Consider the following 18,355-nt stretch of genomic DNA (forward strand, 5'->3'; position numbering starts at 1 on the left):
GAAACGTCCCACAATGGACTGAAATGGAATCTGAAAATATAAATCTACCCCTGTGCATGTACTTGTACTCAGATAAACGGTCTAAATTAATCAAACAAACTGCTAATCCAATAGTTAGAAACATGATCCACGTGTGGTTCGAGGTGAAAAAATTCATGAAAGAGTCGGATACATTGTCTCAGTACAGTCCTATATGGGGAAACCAAAATTTCGCTCCGGGGAGGGCGGATGCTGTATTTAAAACATGGGCATCCAAGGGACTGAGAAAAATTCAAGACTTGTATCCACCTGACTCTGATAATATGATGTCATTCGAAGAACTTAAAAGTAAATATAGTTAAGAAATATTTTTTTAAATATCTTCAATTTAGGAGTTTTATTAGGACGAGTCAAAAGGGCCCTATAACCAAACCCCCAGTGTCAAAATTGGAAGAACTTATATCTAAGGACAGTGTAAGCAAAGGAGCAATATCTGAACTGTACAAATTGTTAATGTCATATGCACAAAGAACCTCGGATGATAAACGGATAGTATGGAGTGAGGATTTGGGAATGCAGATATATTTGTAATAAAACTCATACCCAGACAATCAACTCAAGGTTAAGGTTATTATAATATAAATGGATAATGCGAACGTATATCACACCAGTTAAATTAAATAAATATGACAGTAATATCCCAGATTGGTGTATAAAATGTAGGGAAGAAAAGGGGACATTATTTCATTGTATGTGGCAATGCCCAAAAATCAAAGCTTTTTGGGAAGAAGTTATAAAGGCAACTGAAAAAATTATTTCAAAAGATCTCTTGATGAACCCTTCCCTTTTTATTTTAGGTTCATATCACATGGGTCACACATACCGGTATACCCCTAACGAAAGAATACTAATAGATTTGTGCCTTTTAAATGCAACAAAAAGTGATCGCATTATGCTGGAAAAAAAACGAGTAAACCAAATGTTAAATGTTGGATTAGACAGATGTTACAAGTTCTACCTTTGGAAAAAATAACATTTATGCAGAAAGGGAAATCAGATTTGTTTGAGAAAATCTGGGGACCATTTATTTCATTTGTGGAAGGACTGGATTTAGTGGAAGAAGAAAACTGAGCACTTAAATGTTGTAAACCTCCAATTGTGGCTTATATTGCTTTAAAATAGACTAAGAGTGCAAGGAATACTAAAACCTTTGGGCCTGTGTATTTTGTCGGAGAGCTTTGTTCTGCGTGACTTTTATGTGTGTGTGTGTGTGTGTGTGTGTGTGTGTGTGTGTGGGTTTGGCAGTGCCTTTTTTTTTTTCTACATTCAATCTCTGGTTAATTTTTATTTATTTAAATCTTGTTAATGTATGGTTCTAGTAATGACGTTAGTCGTCTAGTCTAGTCTGACGTTTGGTGAGTGTAGTCACCAGAGATTGATTTATCTGATATCACGAGATGGAACTGGGCTGTTTAACTGCTTTGTTTTTTATATATGTACGTGTATGTGTGTGTGTATATATATATATATATATATATATATATATATATATATGCCTACCTGAAAAGTATTGAAGTTGTATTGGAGTAAAATCTCAATAAAAACATTGTTTAAAAAAAAAAGAATGCTACATCTGAGTATTACTTATCCAAACTCGCCAAAATTTTAAAGATCCCAAAAAGTTCTGGAAAGTTGTGAGATCTGCTTCTGGTGCTATTCCTCCTAATGAGCTGCCCAATTTCCTGGTCAAAGATTCTACAGATCTGACTGATAAACGTGCCATGTTTCAGCTTGGGACTCCGACGAGCACATCTCCTCCACTCTCCCTTATCTCTGCTCTCTGCTTTAACCTTCAAGTCCCTACTTCACCAGACTGTGAATTCCTCAAATTATATTGGATACTGGATCTATTGGACTACTATTGGATTAACCATGGAATTGATCAGCTGGTCTCTGAACGAAGGTCAGGACCGGGGATCCTACCTGCCCAGATGGAACGTATCCTGCGGGCTATGTTCTTGACTCCTGAGGGATGTGGCATGCTTTGCGCCATTCTCTGTGGAGGACGTTGAGGATTTATTCATATTTGGTTTTATGGTAGCAGGGCTGGTACTTTCTGTCTTATGTGCTGCCCTGATCTACAGGAAAATTGGCAAGATGGCGGCATCAAAAACCACGGCCCCTCGCTTGTCCTTCATGATTAACGAGTTGGGGCAAGGCGATGCATTCTCAGACTGCAATGACTCTTGAACTCAGACGCAAATTGGACGACATCTTGGAGCAGATGTGCGCCTTGCAGAAGAAGATGAAGATTTCGGAGGCCGGGGAATATTCTTAATTCATAACTGGGATTTGGTTGTTCAAGTGGAACTGTTAAAAAGTGTTTATCACTGCTCAAACCACAACACGGCAGGCTTATCAGCCTGAAGGACAAATTGGCCTGCTGTTTTCCTCCAGAGGAATGTCTTCGGCCTTGGTGAACATTTGGTTGTTTTCTTATCTCAACTCACAAAGACAAACGGTCTCACAGGACTGAAGCATGCTCCGCTCCCCCCCCCACCCACTCCAGCTTCTGCTCACGTCATCCCTTCCCTTCTGCGGGGGTGGTGCAGTTTTAGCTGCGGCAGGTCCCCGTTCTCCGCCCAAGCTGATGGTGGCGCAACTCAGGGTTGCTGTGAGACCTTCATCCACTTGCCTCAATTCGGATAATGGACTTCTTCAAATTTAGAGCAGATAAACAATGTCAAATGTGTATGTGCTGTCTTTAATTCTGATGTGTGCGATTATTAAAGGTAAACAAGTAATAATTGTGGACTAATTGCTGTCTGAGGAAACTGGAGTGTAAACATAATTTCTCCACTGTGAGATCAATAAAGTATATGTAATCTCATCTCAAGTTAGATCACTTTGATGAACATTTCATTAAAGCAGGGCATTTGTTTGACTCCCTCAACACTGATCCTAAAAAAACTGCCCTAAATAGTGAACCTGTTGGAGTAAGATGTCCTCCTGCTGATTGTCCACTTCAGTTCAAATATGTGTCTGTCTATGAGGACACTGAAGATGTTGGATTCCAAGAAATCAGATGGTTGCAAATCTGATCGCTGAGCCTCTAACTACAGTTTTTAATTTGAGCCTCAGCTTGAACAAACTCCCTGAAGTCTGGAAATCTGCTTTTGTCATCCCACTGCTAAAAGGAGGCGAACCTTCAAATATGAATAATTACAGACCGATTTCAAAATTATGGATTTGGCAAAACTATTCGAAAAGCTGGTCTGTGATCAACTGAAGGACTTCCTAGAATCAAACAATATTTTTAACCCTTTTCAGGCTGGTTTTAGGAAGCAGCATAGCACTGTTACTGTTATAGTAAAAGTTTTAAATGGTGTGTTGGAGGCGCTGGATTCTGAAAGGTTTTGTGTTGGCTGCCAAAACAGCCATGCCCTCTTTGTCCGTAAGGTGAAATACACATATTGAACAACTCTGGTGTACAAAACTCTTATTGGTCTGGTTCCGGCTTACTTATCCAGTTTACTGTGGAGATCTGAAAGCCGTTACACCCTGCGCTCGAATGACATGTGCTTTTGTGTACCTCATGTCCGCAGTGAAGTGGGAAAGAAAGCTTTCAGTTTTTCTGCTCCATCTAATTGGACCATTCTCCAATCCAAAACTGTCTGGGCTGGCCTCACTGAATGTCATCTGAAGAGATTGGGAGCTGAATTCTTTTGCACAGTGCCCGTGTTTCTAAATTTAAATCTGTTTTAGACTTTCCATCACAACACTTGATTATGCCCAAGACGATTGTAGTTTTTGTTTTCTATTTGCCATTAATGTTCTCACGATGATGCTAATCTGAGCGTGATGACGTGTGCGGCTGGCTGCCTTTCTCAGACACCCCTGTAAGAGGTTTCATCTCAATGGGATTCTATCTGGTTAAATAAAGATTATTATTATCATGTCTGCAAACATCTCTTCTGAGGGGACTTCGTCAGTGAGCTGAGGCAGTTGCACTCTAGGTGGTGTTGCTCTCTGCATTCGTCTGGCCACAAACCTCATCCTCAGCTCAGTTGGGTATCATCCTCTTCCTTAACACGACTCTCTCCTACCAGGCTCTGCTCCTTGCACTCACAATGTTCAGTAAAAAGCTGCTGTAGTCTCTGGATCTCCAGCTCCAATCGTAGCTTCCTTGTCTTGATGTTAAAACACTGAGCCACCGGGTGCTTCTTGGTCAGTGTGGAGGTCGGTCTGCTGTTCAACCGTAGTTCCCATATCCGTTTCATGTAGCCTCTCTCGGGTCTGCTGTCACAGTAAAATTCCATCAGTCCCATGTGGTCAGTCCTTCTCTAAATCTATCTTATTATAAATTGCGTGCACAAAACCGTCACCACGGTATTGCTCACGCTTGTCCGACCACGTCTCTCCCAACAGCAGGTGGAATGTTTTGCGGTTCCTCAATACCCCTTGCCCCCCCACCAGTTTTTGGGCCAGTTCCTGCTTCTTTTGCCCAACTTGGTGTTATGTGTGAAGGGGCCATAATGAATGTGAAGAGGAGTCCAAATGGGCGGAGTTGATGTCAGATCCTGGTGTCTGAAGAGGACAACAGCGGGAGTTTTTATGGCATTGGCACACTGTCAAGAGAAAATTCAATTTCAATTTATTCAACTTATAGATGCGCCAACTCACGACAGCGTCGCCCCAATGCGCCTCACACAAAACAGATCAAAAACAAATGAAAATGAATTCAAAACAACAATTTTTTTTAAACATGTTTTATTGAAATTTAAACATATTAAAGACAGAACCACACAAAACACCAACAACAACAGAAAACAGATCAGAACCATAAACACTGAGCAGTCTGAGTTACACATGGTTAAATCGGAAAAAAAGTGGTCAATTTACCTAAAGCATACAGACCTATTCAATTAGAAGAACCTGTGCCCCTCAGCAAGATATCACTAAGATCACCTGGCAAATATTCCAGTAGAGGGCGCCATAAGTCCAGATATTTATCATCATCACCCCTTTTGCACTTAAGCTTTCCATTGGTAACACTCTAAAAATTTTGTTATACCATTGAGTTACTGTTGGTGGCTTCTCCTTAATCCACTTAAACAAAATACATTTTGGTGCTAAAAATAAAAGTTTTCTTAATAATTTTGATTTATTTTTGTCCATCAATTTATTGGGAGATGGCAGCCCTAATAGAAATTGTCCTGGATCCTTAGAGATTCTCATCTTCAGTATAGCACTGATTTCCTTAGTTACACAAGACCAATATTTAGCTATTTTTGGACAACTCCATAAACAGTGCAGATATGTCCCATTGGCTACTTTACATTTGGAACACAAAGGTAACTTATGTGGGTCTATTTTGTTCAAAAAAGTGGTGTCCTGTGCTGTCTATGCAGGATTTTATCCTGGGTTTCTTTGTGTTTATTGCTAACAAATAATAAGTGAGTGGAGCAAATACAGTCTTTCCAGTCCTTCCCATCATAATGACATTGCAAATCTCCCTCCCATCGTTCAATCACTTTACCAATATCATGGCTTTTATATTCTTGCAAAACCACACAAGACTGCTTGATAACAGATTTCTTATCAGTAATATCAGGGCTGTGAAATGAAAACTGTGAAATCTGAGGAAGATTCACAGGGGGTCTGGGGGGTGCACCCCCCACCACACCGGGGAGCCGGGGTCTAGGGCCTTGTGAGGCCCCAGAAACCAAATTCAATTTTCATCTACTGACACATTTTCAATATCTCCTGGAAGAGCAAATCTCAAAATTAGTGCATATTTACATGATCCTAGATTCAACCTTTCATTTGAACCGTCGATCACGTTGAAATAACAGAATATGACGTGGAAGTAGGACCTGGTATGATTTTCCTTTTAACTGTAAACCAAATTATGCATTAACTCAGAACAATTAAACTAAATGAAATTCATAAAGACTGAAAAGACTGTTAAAGTATTTCAAAAACCACAGCTAAAGCTTGTAGAATATTTTAAAAATCAGGGTAAAATACCAGTTTGCTTTTCCCGTTTATCTTTCAGGTGTGTTCATGAAGTCAGCAACAATTCCACGGATTCTTGTCCTTATCAGACTTTTTCAAACAGTCTTTCTCACCATCTTCACTCTGTCTGATGTCCCTTCGTGACACAGACATGCTACAAAGTTCTTCTTTTAAAAACTTGAAAGTTCTAAAAGTGTGCGATGTCCACATGCTACATTTAGCTTAAGCTTCGCACAGGAGCCACACAGCGTCACCGCAGCAACCAACCAGTCCTGCTTTACGACAACTGTCGTAACAGCCAGGCTTTGAGTGGCATTTATTCTCCTCGAAACTCAGGGGATCTGAGGAAACTGATTTGTATCTGTAACACACAGATCAGTGTCTGCGGACTTATAAAACTTGCATGATGTCGTAAAAGAAAGAACGCTTTGCGATAAGCATTTTAAAAACTCATTAACAATCACAATTAAAGAGTACATCACTAACACTCCTGCCCCCTCCTCATGATGAAATCTGCGGAATCCCGTGGATACACGGAGTTTTCACAGCCCTGAATATCCAGAACCAACTTATAGGTCCCAGTAACATTGTTTCTTGGGTGGTCTTAAAATTTGCCTGAATGAAGTGCCACACCTGTAAACAAGCAAAAAAAAAAAAAATCCTTCTGTGGAGTTCCATGTTTACTCTGAACTTGTACAAAAGACATAAGGACATTACCTTCAAATAAATCACCAAACACTCTTATTCCTGTACTGCACCATCTTTGAAATATTGCACTTTTTACCCCAGGCAGAAATCTGGGTTACTCATCAGAGGTGTCAGATTATAAAGATTGGAAACACCAGAAGTGTATTTGTTCACATCTCGCCAAACCTTTACAGTGTTATCAATCAATAAATTAGCATATGTTTTTTTCCCCCTTCTCATGAGTTCGCCTATCAGTGAAAAAGGTGTGCACCCCCACGATTCAAGGCTTGTCATTTCCTTTCAAATACGCCTGTATCCACTCATGAATAATCCTGATATGATACGACCAATTGTAAAGCATGACATTAGGGAGAGCAAGTCCCCCTCCATCTTTGGGTAGTTGCAAAGTTTTAAGACTTAATTTAGGTTTCTTTCCTGTCTAGATAAATTTTGACAAATCTCTTTCAATATCTCTCACCAATTTCTTAGTTAGACATATTGGGAGCATTTGTAATGGGTAGAGAAGGCGTGGTAACACATTCATTTTAATCAAATTCACTCTACCCATCCAGGACATAGGAAGATCCATCCATCTTGTGAGTCCCCTTTAATATTCTTGTGAACCTGATCAATATTTTTCTTCAAAATGTTCCTAATACTTGGCGAGATGTAGATACCTAAATATGTGAATCCAGACTCTGTCAAAGTAAATGGGAAATCATCAATTATACAATTCCTTAATGGCATGGCAATTCTTTTGTCAAAATTAACCAATAGCCTGACAAAGAACCAAATATTTTTATTACAGATATAACAGCAGGAATTGAGTTCTCAGGTTTAGAAGTAAACAGCAAAACATCATCTGCATATAGCGAAATTCTATGTTTGAGCCCTCCCATTTTATATCCAGAAATACAGTTGTGATTTCGAATAGCCTCTGCCAGCGGCTCAATTACCAAAGCAAAAATTTGTGGGGAAAGTGGATCGCCTTGACGTGTCGATCTTCTAAGCCTAAACTCCGCTGATCTCATACCACTCACCATTACACTTGCTTTAGGAGAGTTATATAGCAATTTGATCATATCAATAAAGCCTTTGCCAAGACCAAACTTCCCCAGAACCGCAAACAAATGTCCATTCCATGCCGTCAAACGCTTTTTTTTTCAGCATCAAGCGATACAACAAAGCCTTGTGATTTAGTAAAATTAGAGTGTTCAATAATACTCAGCAGCTTTCGCATATTACTAATGAAACCTGTCTGATCTGGTTTAACTAATGTTGGTAAATAATTTTCTAATGTTCTTGATAATATTTTAAAAAAAAATCTTGCTATCTACATTTATCAAAAAAAAAATAATTGGGAGATAAGAGCTACACTGGTCCACTGGTTTCCCTTTCTGTAATATTAAGGAAATGTTTGCTGAATATAATGTTGTTGGGAGAGTGCCCGTTTCTGCCGAATATCGGTACAGGGTGAAGAAGAAGTCAGCAGGTCAAAGAGCCTTTTCGTATCGTGCACCCACCCTGTGGAACAGTCTTCTTGCGACCGTGAGGCAGTCTGAGTCTGTGGACATTTTTAAGTTAAGACTCAAAACCTATTTTTATTCTCTTTCTTATGGATAGTTTTTATTTTTATTTGTTTTATTCTTTTACTTCTGTTTTTATTTATGTATTTGAATTTTTTATTCATTTTTAATTATTTATTCAATTTTATGTTGACTTGTTTTATGTAAGGCACCTTGAGACGGCTTTTGCTGTGATTTGGCGCATTATAAGCTAATTAAATTTAAATTTATTTAATTTTACATATTTAAAAGTTGTCTAACTAATTGATCTTGAAAAATTTTGTAAAACTCTGGACCATATCCATCGGGCCCACCCACCTTTCCACTTTGAAGAGATTTAATTGCAGTTACCACCTCTTCTTTTGTTATTGGCCCACCCAGGGCGGCCTGATCTTCCTCTGACAAGGATGGTAAGTCAAATTTTTCCAGGAAATTAAAAACATCATTTTGTGACACTGACACCTCTGATGAATAAATCTTATGATAATAATTTTCCATTATATTTACCAGCTCTCTGCTTCCGTAATGGTTTTGGCTCTTTTCATCTTTTAGTGAGGATATAGCGTGAGTATCTTGTCGACCAGCTGCTAGCCGTGGCAGCAGTTGGCCTGGTTTGTCTCCCATTTCAAACAGTCTATGTCGAGCATAGAAAAGGCTGGCCTCCGCTTTCTGGGTTAATAATTGATTTAGAGCTGATCGGGTGGTTTCCACCTTTTTATGCAAGGCTGGTGTATAGTCGCTCTTAAGTTGCTTTTCCAAAAGATATAACCCACGTTCCAGCTCTAATTGTTATTTACTTGCCTCCCTTTTCCTAGCTGTACTATACAATATTATGGACCCCCTTAAAAAGACTTTTAGTATAGATAGATGAATAGAAAGAATAGATGGATTTGTATTTTCATTATCATTAGTTAACATAAAAATTTAAATTTGGTCTTTGATAAACAAACAATTGTACAATTGTACATCAGAATATAATTTCTTAGTTGTCTCTCTCATTCTAGAAGCTGAATTTTTAGCTGGCGGTTGTTGGTCTATCTCAGGATCCATAATACAGTTAAAATTGTCTGCCAGAATACTAAATTTGGTCCAGTTAGAAGAGACTTCAGCAAAAAGCTTAGAGTAAAAGTCTTTTAAATAAACATTCGGAGCATAAATAAAAACCAATCAGAAAACTTTCCCCATACAAATAACCTCTAATAAAAACATATCAACCCTGATCATCTGTAATACATTTTTCTAAAGAAAATGGAGTATTTTTATTAATTAATATTGCCACGCCTCTTTTACTAGATGAAAACGATGAATAGTACACTTACCCAACCCACTCTCTCTTAAGCCTTTTGTGCTCCTCATCAATAAGATGAGTTTCTTGTAAAAGGGCTATGTTCCCCTTCTCCTTCTTAATCCATGTTAGTATTTTTTTTTTAAGTTTAACTGCGATATTTATTTCTTTAACATTCAAAGAAATATACTTAATTCTACTCATTACAAAATGAATGTTGTATATTTAGTTATTATGTTTATGTTATGTTCAGTTACATGCATGGCTCATCCAATGCCTCAACAGCACTTATTGCTTCTTCGGGGGAGTCAAAAGAAAAATTCTTACTGTTATGCGAGAAACAGAGGGTAGCTGGGTAGAGCATTCTGAACCGGATGCCTTTGGCGATCAATTTCTGGCAGACGGGGTTGAACTTTCTTCGTTGTTGAAGCACCTTTTGTGGCAAATCTTGACGAATGGTAATAGACGCTCCCTCAAAAAGTCATTTCGCCTTCCTGCCGAGAGCCATCACCATCATCATATCCGTATTTATTTATTTATCTGTATTTATATGATGACAGCCCTTGGTACTCCTGATCTCACCTGGCCCAAGCTCCTGTGGCAGCGGTCCAGCCAGATTCTGCCTTTCTTGGTTTCCATGTTGAGTAGTCTCGGCAGCCAGGTTTCAAAATAAAAGACTGCATCCATTCCTTTGATGCCTTCTTTTACCTCGAAGATTCTGATGCCTCTGCATCCGTGATTCTTGCTCATCCATACATTTTGTAAACTCAGCTAGCTTACTCTCCGCTTACATCATTCTTATCTCCATATTTGCCATTGTGTCCTCCGCATCGGAAATGCGGTTTTCAGCCTCCCCCAATGGTCTTGTGTGGCCATCCAATGAAGTCTGGATTGTATCCAGTTTGTTAGTGATAATTGCCATTTTTTCTTCCACAACAGCAGCAACTGTGTCGCTGATATCCGCCATTAAAGCCGAGACATCGAAAGGATAACCTGGTTTAGCTTGGCTCGCTTCCTCAGTGCCCTCCTTGTTAGCCACAACGGTAGCTTCAGTGCTAGCTTGGTTTCACACAGTTCTTGGGGGGCCTCCTTTCGGTGCCCTCTGCTCCTTTTCTGCCAGACATGTCTATATAATCGCAGCGACTTCTTGTATATCAAGTGGCAACCAGTTTAGTCTTAAAACTTTAAAGTTTGGAAAGTTTCATTGGGAGCTCTCCGGCGGTGCTCATCTCAGTGTGACGTCATACCGGAAGCCCCAAAACAACAAATTTAAAAATACAATTAAAAGACCTTAAAAAAATAAAATAAAATAAAATTCAAAAAGAATTATAAACAATGCAGTGCACAACGCGAACCACAGCACTGATGAAAAAACTGTGTCTTGAGTCTTGACTTGAATGCCTCCACAGTATCAGACTGTCTTATCCACACTGGGAGACCGTTCCATAAGACTGGGACACAATATGAAAAAGCTCTTTGACCAGCAGACTTTTTCTTCACTCTTGGAACACAAAGCAGTCCTGCATCCTGTGAGCGCAAAGCATGGCCTGGTACATAGGGTTTAATCAGGTCAGCTAGGTAGATCGGTGCCAGTCCATGAACAATTTTATAGGCTAATAACAGAACCTTAAAATCTGATCTCACAGAGACAGACAGCCAATGGCGAGATGCCAGAACAGGCGTAATGTGATCAAACTTTCTGCTCCGTGTGAAAGGTCTGGCAGCAGCATTCTGAACTAATTGCAGACTCCTAATACATGACTGCTGTAACCCTGAAAATAGGACATTACAATAATCCAATCTGGAAGAAACAAAAGCATGGATCAGGGTCTCAGCATCAGACAAAATGGGAGGAATCCTCACTATATTTCTCAGATGGAAGAAGGCACCTCTCATAATATCCCTAATATGAAGGACGAAGGACAATGCAGGATCAAAAATCCCACCAAGGTTTCCTCAACTTGTCCATATGATGTATGACACACGAACCCAGGTCAAGTGCTAGCTGGTCAAATTGATGCTGATATCTTGCTGGACCAAGAACCATCATTTCAGTCTTAGAATTCAAAAGTAAGAAGTTACAAGACATCCAGCGTCTCACTGATGCAAGGCAATCCTCTAGTGTTTTTATAGAAATGAGATTACCAGCAGTTATCGGCATGTATAACTGAGGATCATCGGCATAGCAATGAAAGGTAATCCCAAAACACTGCAGTATATGCCCAAGGGGTGCTATATAAAGGAAGAAGAGCAGGAGGCCCAAGACAGATCCCTGCGGAACCCCAAATTTCATATCACTAAGATTAGAAGTGGTGTCTGAATCCATTGTAAGCAGAAGATCATTCACCACTTCAGTGAGAGCCGTCTCTGTGGAATGATATTTTCTAAAAGCAGACTGCAGTGGCTCAAAGAGATTATTCTCAGTAAGATAGTCTACGAGCTGCTGTGACACCACTTTTTCCAGAATTCTAGAACAAGATGATAGATTTGATATCGGCCAATAATTTTTCAATACACTAGGGTCAAGATTAGATTTCTTAAGTAATGGTTTAATCACTGCAGAGTTGAAACATTTAGGAACAGATCCAGAGGTTAAAGACAGATTAATAATTTCCAGCAGAGTTGGCCCAAGAGTGGGCCACAGGTCCTTAAACAGTTTTGTTGGTATAGGATCAAATAAACAGGTTGTGCTTTTTGTTGACATTACGAGTTTCATCAGCACACCTAGTGAGTACTATGGCATTTCCGTTCTAAAGCTCTGGCCTTTTGCCCGAGGTCACACAAGTGACCATTAAATCAAGGCGGCCGTGCTTTGGGAGGGCGTGGTTTTATTAAGACCAGCGCAATCATCACCACCCCAAAAGGGTGGTGATGAGGCATTTAGTAGGCCCAGAGACCACCACCCAATTCCGACACATCATTCCGGCAAGATCACGTCATCTCTGTATCCATTTTAGTGACTTCTGAGTGTTTCATTCTGACATCATTAGCACTGTATGTGGTGCTGTAACGCTCCCACAAAAAATGGGGAAGAAGACCATAGAGCAGGGGTGGGCAACTTGTTCCAGAAAAGGCCAAGAGGGTGCAGGTTTTCTTTTTGCAGCCACTGACTCCACCAGGTGAATTCACTGATTAACTGATTCCATCTAGTCAAAGTGATGTTAATCAGTGAAATCACCTGCTGGAGTCAGTGGCTGCAAAAAGAAAACCTGCACCCTCTTGGCCTTTTCTGGAACAAGTTGCCCACCCCTGCCATAGAGCATACGCATAACCAATGTGAGAGCTAATCAATGTAGCAGACGATGCTACAAGTTTACAACTCTGCACGCTGAGTAAAATAAAGCCTTTTAAGAGAAAGAGGGTCCATGCTAATCGTCTGAAGCAGACTTATTGTGCATTTAAACTGAAGCAGTGGGTCTGTATATTTTTTTAAAAACACAACTTGGTCCACTGGCTGCTCTCCACCACCACAGACAAAGCGAAAGGATGTGCACTTTAAGAGAATCATGTTTAACTATGCAAAAAATGCCTTTATTCAGATTTGATAAGAGTTTTTATCAACAGGCTGCACAGTTGATTTATCAGTGCAGCTTTTTTCCACAGCCACGTTTCACAGGCTGCGCTCACCTTCACAACATGCAGCCTTCACAGACCGCCTGCGCTCACTGTTCGGGAAAGCTCCAAAACTCTTAACAACGTGAAAACATAAGTAATTACCTGGGAAAACAGAGAGGAAACGCCCTAAACCTACAAACCATGGCTCATGTAACAAGTTTGTCTGCTTCGGTTTCACTCAGGAAACAGCGTCATCGCATTGAGAAAAATCACCACACGGAATTTCTCTGGTTTTCAACCGTTTAAAAAAATAATAACGGAATATTCATTTTGACTTTGAGTGAAAACAGTCATAAAACGGAGCACCAGCACAAATGTGGCTGCTACGTGAAATGCTTGATGCCTTTTTCTGAAAAGCAGCGGGACAACATGATCAGACGCTTTTCCTCTTGTGGTTTTAAGTTGTGTGTTTGGCTTTTTTGTGGCCACGGCTGGTGTGTCAATTCTGCCACCAACTTTCAAAAGCAGCTCGTTCTGTCCAGGACACGTTCAGCCAGACAGAGACGTGCGTCCCTCAGCAGATGGAGTGCACCGATATTAATTTCAGACTGGAGGTGCCCCACCCTTATTCTAAGAGGTGTGTTTTGTGTGCCGGACTCACGAATGTCAATGCGTTGCTCAAGGGGCAGAGGGTTGCTGGTTCGAGATACCAGTTTAGACAAACAGGTGGCGGCAAGCAGCTGAGAGTACGATGACTGAAACAGAAACAAGACAGAGATAGCACTGCATGTTATGCCTTTTAAAGAGTTACTTCACCAAAACACAGAGCGAGAGCATTCTGCAGTTCAGAGAAAGAATAAGAGAAATAAAACAGAGAAGTGTGTCCACAACAGCACAGAGCAACACCCAAGAAGAACCTGCTAAAATATATTTCACCAATGCAGCAAATGTTTTACACACTCTGAGCTTTAAACAGGGGGGGGGGGGGGGGGGAAGAATCAGTTTGTCAAGATCCAAGCACACACACAAATACTCACACACAGTTAAAGGACATGTCGCCCCAAATTCATAAGAACTTAGATTTAGGCCGCTAGTGACCATCCGATGACACACCAGGATTACTTTGTGCACTTCTCAAAGTATACGGCATTCACAACAAACAGCTACAGGATCTTCCAAAAACATAGTACTCGTGAGTACTCGTTTTTCCAAGTTTTCCAATATCATTTACATACCTTTGAGGACTATGTCCCAGTTCAGTTTTGAATGGAATGTAGTTTTCAAGAGATAACTGTTCATTTTGATGCAGTCATGGTAAAAGCAGCAGCCGCACTTCACTATGAGAAGACTGAGTACACGTCCATTATTCATAAACGCAGCCTGTCTCTGTCTGAGGCTCAGCTTTGTGCACACTTAAAAGTGTTGTCGTCGATGTAACTGTGCAATATCTAAGCAATACATCTGTGTGATCAGACAGATCAGCCTGAAAAACAGCTGATAGGTCAGCACGGCAACACTTTGTATGCTGGCTGACGATAAACCTGAGAGAAGACGACGACAATTTAACAGGGATTTTCACTTGCTCTTTTATCTGATGAATAAGAATGTTATGAAAAATTAAGTTTGTTGCTCCAGCTCCAAACATTCCTTAAGTATTCCTGTGTGAAAGCAATAGAATGGACGAGGAAATGCGAATGGATGAACAAAGAGAGGCTGGAAGCAATGAGGGAGATTCCGGTGCAGAAATGTCTGACAGCAAACCTGTACCAAATAAACGAGGAAGGGGGAGGCCAAGAGGCTCCAGCAAGTTGAAGGGTTCTGTGAAAGCTGTAGACCTTACCAGTGGTGCATCTGCACAGCTGCCAAAGCGAAGAGGACACCCAAAAAAAAACATGCGTCTCAGCGCTCAACTGCATAGCTACACAGAGTCCGAGGGACACCGAAAGGGTCGGGATCCAAGAAAGATTCTAGTAATGAAGACTATCCTCCTAAGAAAAGAGGGAGACCCAAAGGGTCCTTGAACAAATGTACACTTGAGAAGGCTGCTGCCAGTCAAGATGATTTGGGAGAAAATGTACCAAATGATTCCAGTATGCCCAAAAACCCAAGGGGTTGTCCAAAAGGATCCTCCATGAAACGCAAGGAAGAAAGTGTTGAAAATGACAGCGGTTCTCAGAAAAAGGGAAGACTCGGCTCGCCCAATAAGTGTTTATGCATCTGATGGAAACATGAAATCCAGAAAAGGGGTCGAGGTACAACACAGTGGGGTCAGTGCCAGATGTGTCCAAAGGAATCTCAAAGAGAGGTAGGGGAAGGCCCAGAAAGTGTGGAAAGGGGAGCAGAGATCAACAAATGGTGACAGATGGTTCACAAGTTATTAAGTAGATAAAACTTTAAGAGTTGTTCAGTCTCTTATTTGAGTAAATGGCATAAGACATTTTACTTATTATACTAAACTGGTATGTAGAATTTATTGCAGAATTTTTCTATAGTTGCCGTTTGTCAATTTTAGTGTAACACACACAAGTTGGGTCCCTCAATTTTTCAGAGAATGACTGATGAAATAATATTAACCCCCCCCCCCCCCCCAGTGGTTTGAGCAGCTGATGCAGATGGAAAAGTGTTATACAAATGCAGTCCATTTACCATTTAGGTCTGTGTGCACGATCAACGTGGGAGCTGTAAAGGGGGTAAAACAGCGTGTTGTTCCAGTAGACAGCAGATTCCACTAGGGCTGAATGGATTAGTCGAGTAACTCGAATAATTCATTTACAAAAAATGTTTGAGGCAAATTCTGTGTCTCAAAGCTCAGTTTAACATTGTAGTACACATGCCAGGCCAGTGTGTGGCATTGCAATGTCCCCCGGAAAAAACAAACACAAGAAGATTAGAGCATAACAGCTACTCAAATTAGCAATGACAGCTACAGCTTTTCAATGCGACACAGAGTAAAAAAAAAGCCTTTTACGAGAAAGACAGTCAACACTGATCATCTGAAATAGACACATTTAAAGCGAAGCAGTGTGTCTGTCTATTTTTTAAAAACACACGGTCCGCTCTGCTTGGGGAGGACTATTCAGCCTGGCCACCCCTCACACCGCTACAGCTCCGTCCTCGGCCACACTGACAAACAGTTTGTGAAAGAAGATCCTCTCAGCAAAAGTCCACTTTTTCAACTGTGTTTTGTTCAGAATCGCACTGAGTGTTTCGCTTTTTAATTTTCACTTTTTTGGGCAACACACAACACTTCACAAACCCTGTAATTTAAATAAAATAAAAACTGACTGCGAGGCTTGCATGTTCAACCTCCAGCTGAAATGCATCTGCTGAATTGTAGAAAAAAAGGGATTAAAAAAAGATCACACAGAGACCCATTCCACCAACATTATAAAAAAACAAACAAACAAAAAAAAAAAACTTAAAAATGGTTAATAAGACAAACCAGAAAGACACATCCCATTGCCATTTGAGCAAAATGTCAAGACTGGTGCAGCGACATTGTGCCATTGCTTAGGGCGAGTTCTGGACTATTCAAGATGTTTAAAAATGCAAAAGTACTTTTTATCCGATTACTCGAGTAATCACCAGAATAATTGATAAAAAACTCGATTACTAAAATAATCAATAGCTGCAGCCCATTGATTCCACACACAAGGAGATCCAAAATCCAACAGACTCTCTCAAAGTGAAATAAAAATAACAAACCTTACAGCTACACTGAGGAGAACAAAATACATGAAATGAAAAAAATGAACAGGACACTCACCCTCTTGTAGAATGATGTCCAAGATTAAATATGTAAAGTTCACTTCATCAAAGAAGTCATCACACACAGATCACACAGGATTGCCAGCTGGAGAACAATGTCCCACGGCAGCTGTGCTGTCAGCTCCTCACAAAGTTCTCTCAGAATTTATTACAAGTCCAATATCTCTTGAAAATAACAAACTGACTTTTTCCAATGTAAGAAATCCACCTGCATGTTCATGCACCCTGTTAAAACAGCGAGTTGGAGACGTCTCACGTCCATGTTCAGGGCAGAAGTAAAATAGCATTCTGTAAACCTGACTAGATTTTTTTTATCACCCCCAAAATTAAAAGTAAACAATCTCAGGTCCATCTTCCATGTTGGAAAATGTGTGTGAATGGGGATCCACATCAAACCCATGTGTTTTTAAAATGTCCAAAAATTGAAGGTTTTTGGAATAATGTGAATTCTGTTATGGGAGAAATACTGAGTTATAAACTACCAAGGGATTTTAAAACACGTACCTCGGATACTTGCTAGAGTTTGTCCATACTAATGACAGGTACTTGACTAAGATATTGTTGATTGCCTGTAAAAAAGCTATAACCCCTGGTAAAATCACCGGCCTCAGAGGATGTTCATTCAGTTGTTTAATTTTGTAGAAAAAAGCAGATCATGACATGACACAAAACTAAAGTCATTTCAAATGGCAACTTTCTGGCTTTAAGAAACACTATAAGAAATCAGGGAAAAAAAATTGTGGCAGTCAGTAACGGTTACTTTTTTAGACCAAGCAGAGAGGAAAAAATATGGAATCACTCAATTCTGAGGAAAAAATGATGGAATCATGAAAAACAAAAGAACGCTCCAACACATCACCAGTATTTTGTTGCACCACCTCTGGCTTTTATAACAGCTTGCAGTCTCTGAGGCATGGACTTAATGAGTGACAAACAGTACTCTTCATCAATCTGGCTCCAACTTTCTCTGATTGCTGTTGCCAGATCAGCCTTGTCATGGACTATTTTCTTCAACTTCTCCAAAGATTTTCAATTGGATTAAGATCCGGACTATTTGCAGGCCATGACATTGACCCTATGTCTTTTTGCAAGGAATGTTTTCACAGTTTTTGCTGTATGGCAAGATGCATTATCAGCTTGAAAAATGATTTCATCATCCCCAAACATCCTTTCAATTGATGGGATAAGAAAAGTGTCCAAAATATCAACGTAAACTTGTGTATTTATTGATGATGTAATGACAGCCATCTCCCCAGTGACTTTACCTGACATACAGCCCCATATCATCAACGACTGTGGAAATTTACATGTTCTCTTCAGGCAGTCATCTTTATAAATCTCATTGGAACGGTACCAAACAAAAGTTCCAGCATCATCACCTTGCCCAATGCAGATTCGAGATTCATCACTGAATACGACTTTCATCAAGTCATCCACAGTCCACAATTGCTTTTCCTTAGCCCATTGTAACCTTGTTTTTTTCTTAGGTTTTTTTCTT

At 40.1% G+C, this 18,355-nt stretch overlaps 1 protein-coding gene across 1 annotated transcript in view; it reads right to left on the reverse strand.

Annotated features, from left to right (window-relative positions):
• LOC117529153 (exportin-7-like) overlaps positions 1 to 18,355 on the reverse strand; it is a 180,753-nt gene that overhangs the window by 62,347 nt on the left and 100,051 nt on the right. Inside the window, exon 3 of the mRNA XM_034191851.1 lies at positions 13,751 to 13,844. Coding sequence (XP_034047742.1) covers positions 13,751 to 13,844 — 94 coding nt within the window. The remainder of the gene's footprint in view (positions 1 to 13,750; positions 13,845 to 18,355) is intronic.

This window comes from Thalassophryne amazonica, chromosome 17, assembly GCF_902500255.1.
Source record: "Thalassophryne amazonica chromosome 17, fThaAma1.1, whole genome shotgun sequence".
NCBI lineage: Eukaryota > Metazoa > Chordata > Actinopteri > Batrachoidiformes > Batrachoididae > Thalassophryne > Thalassophryne amazonica.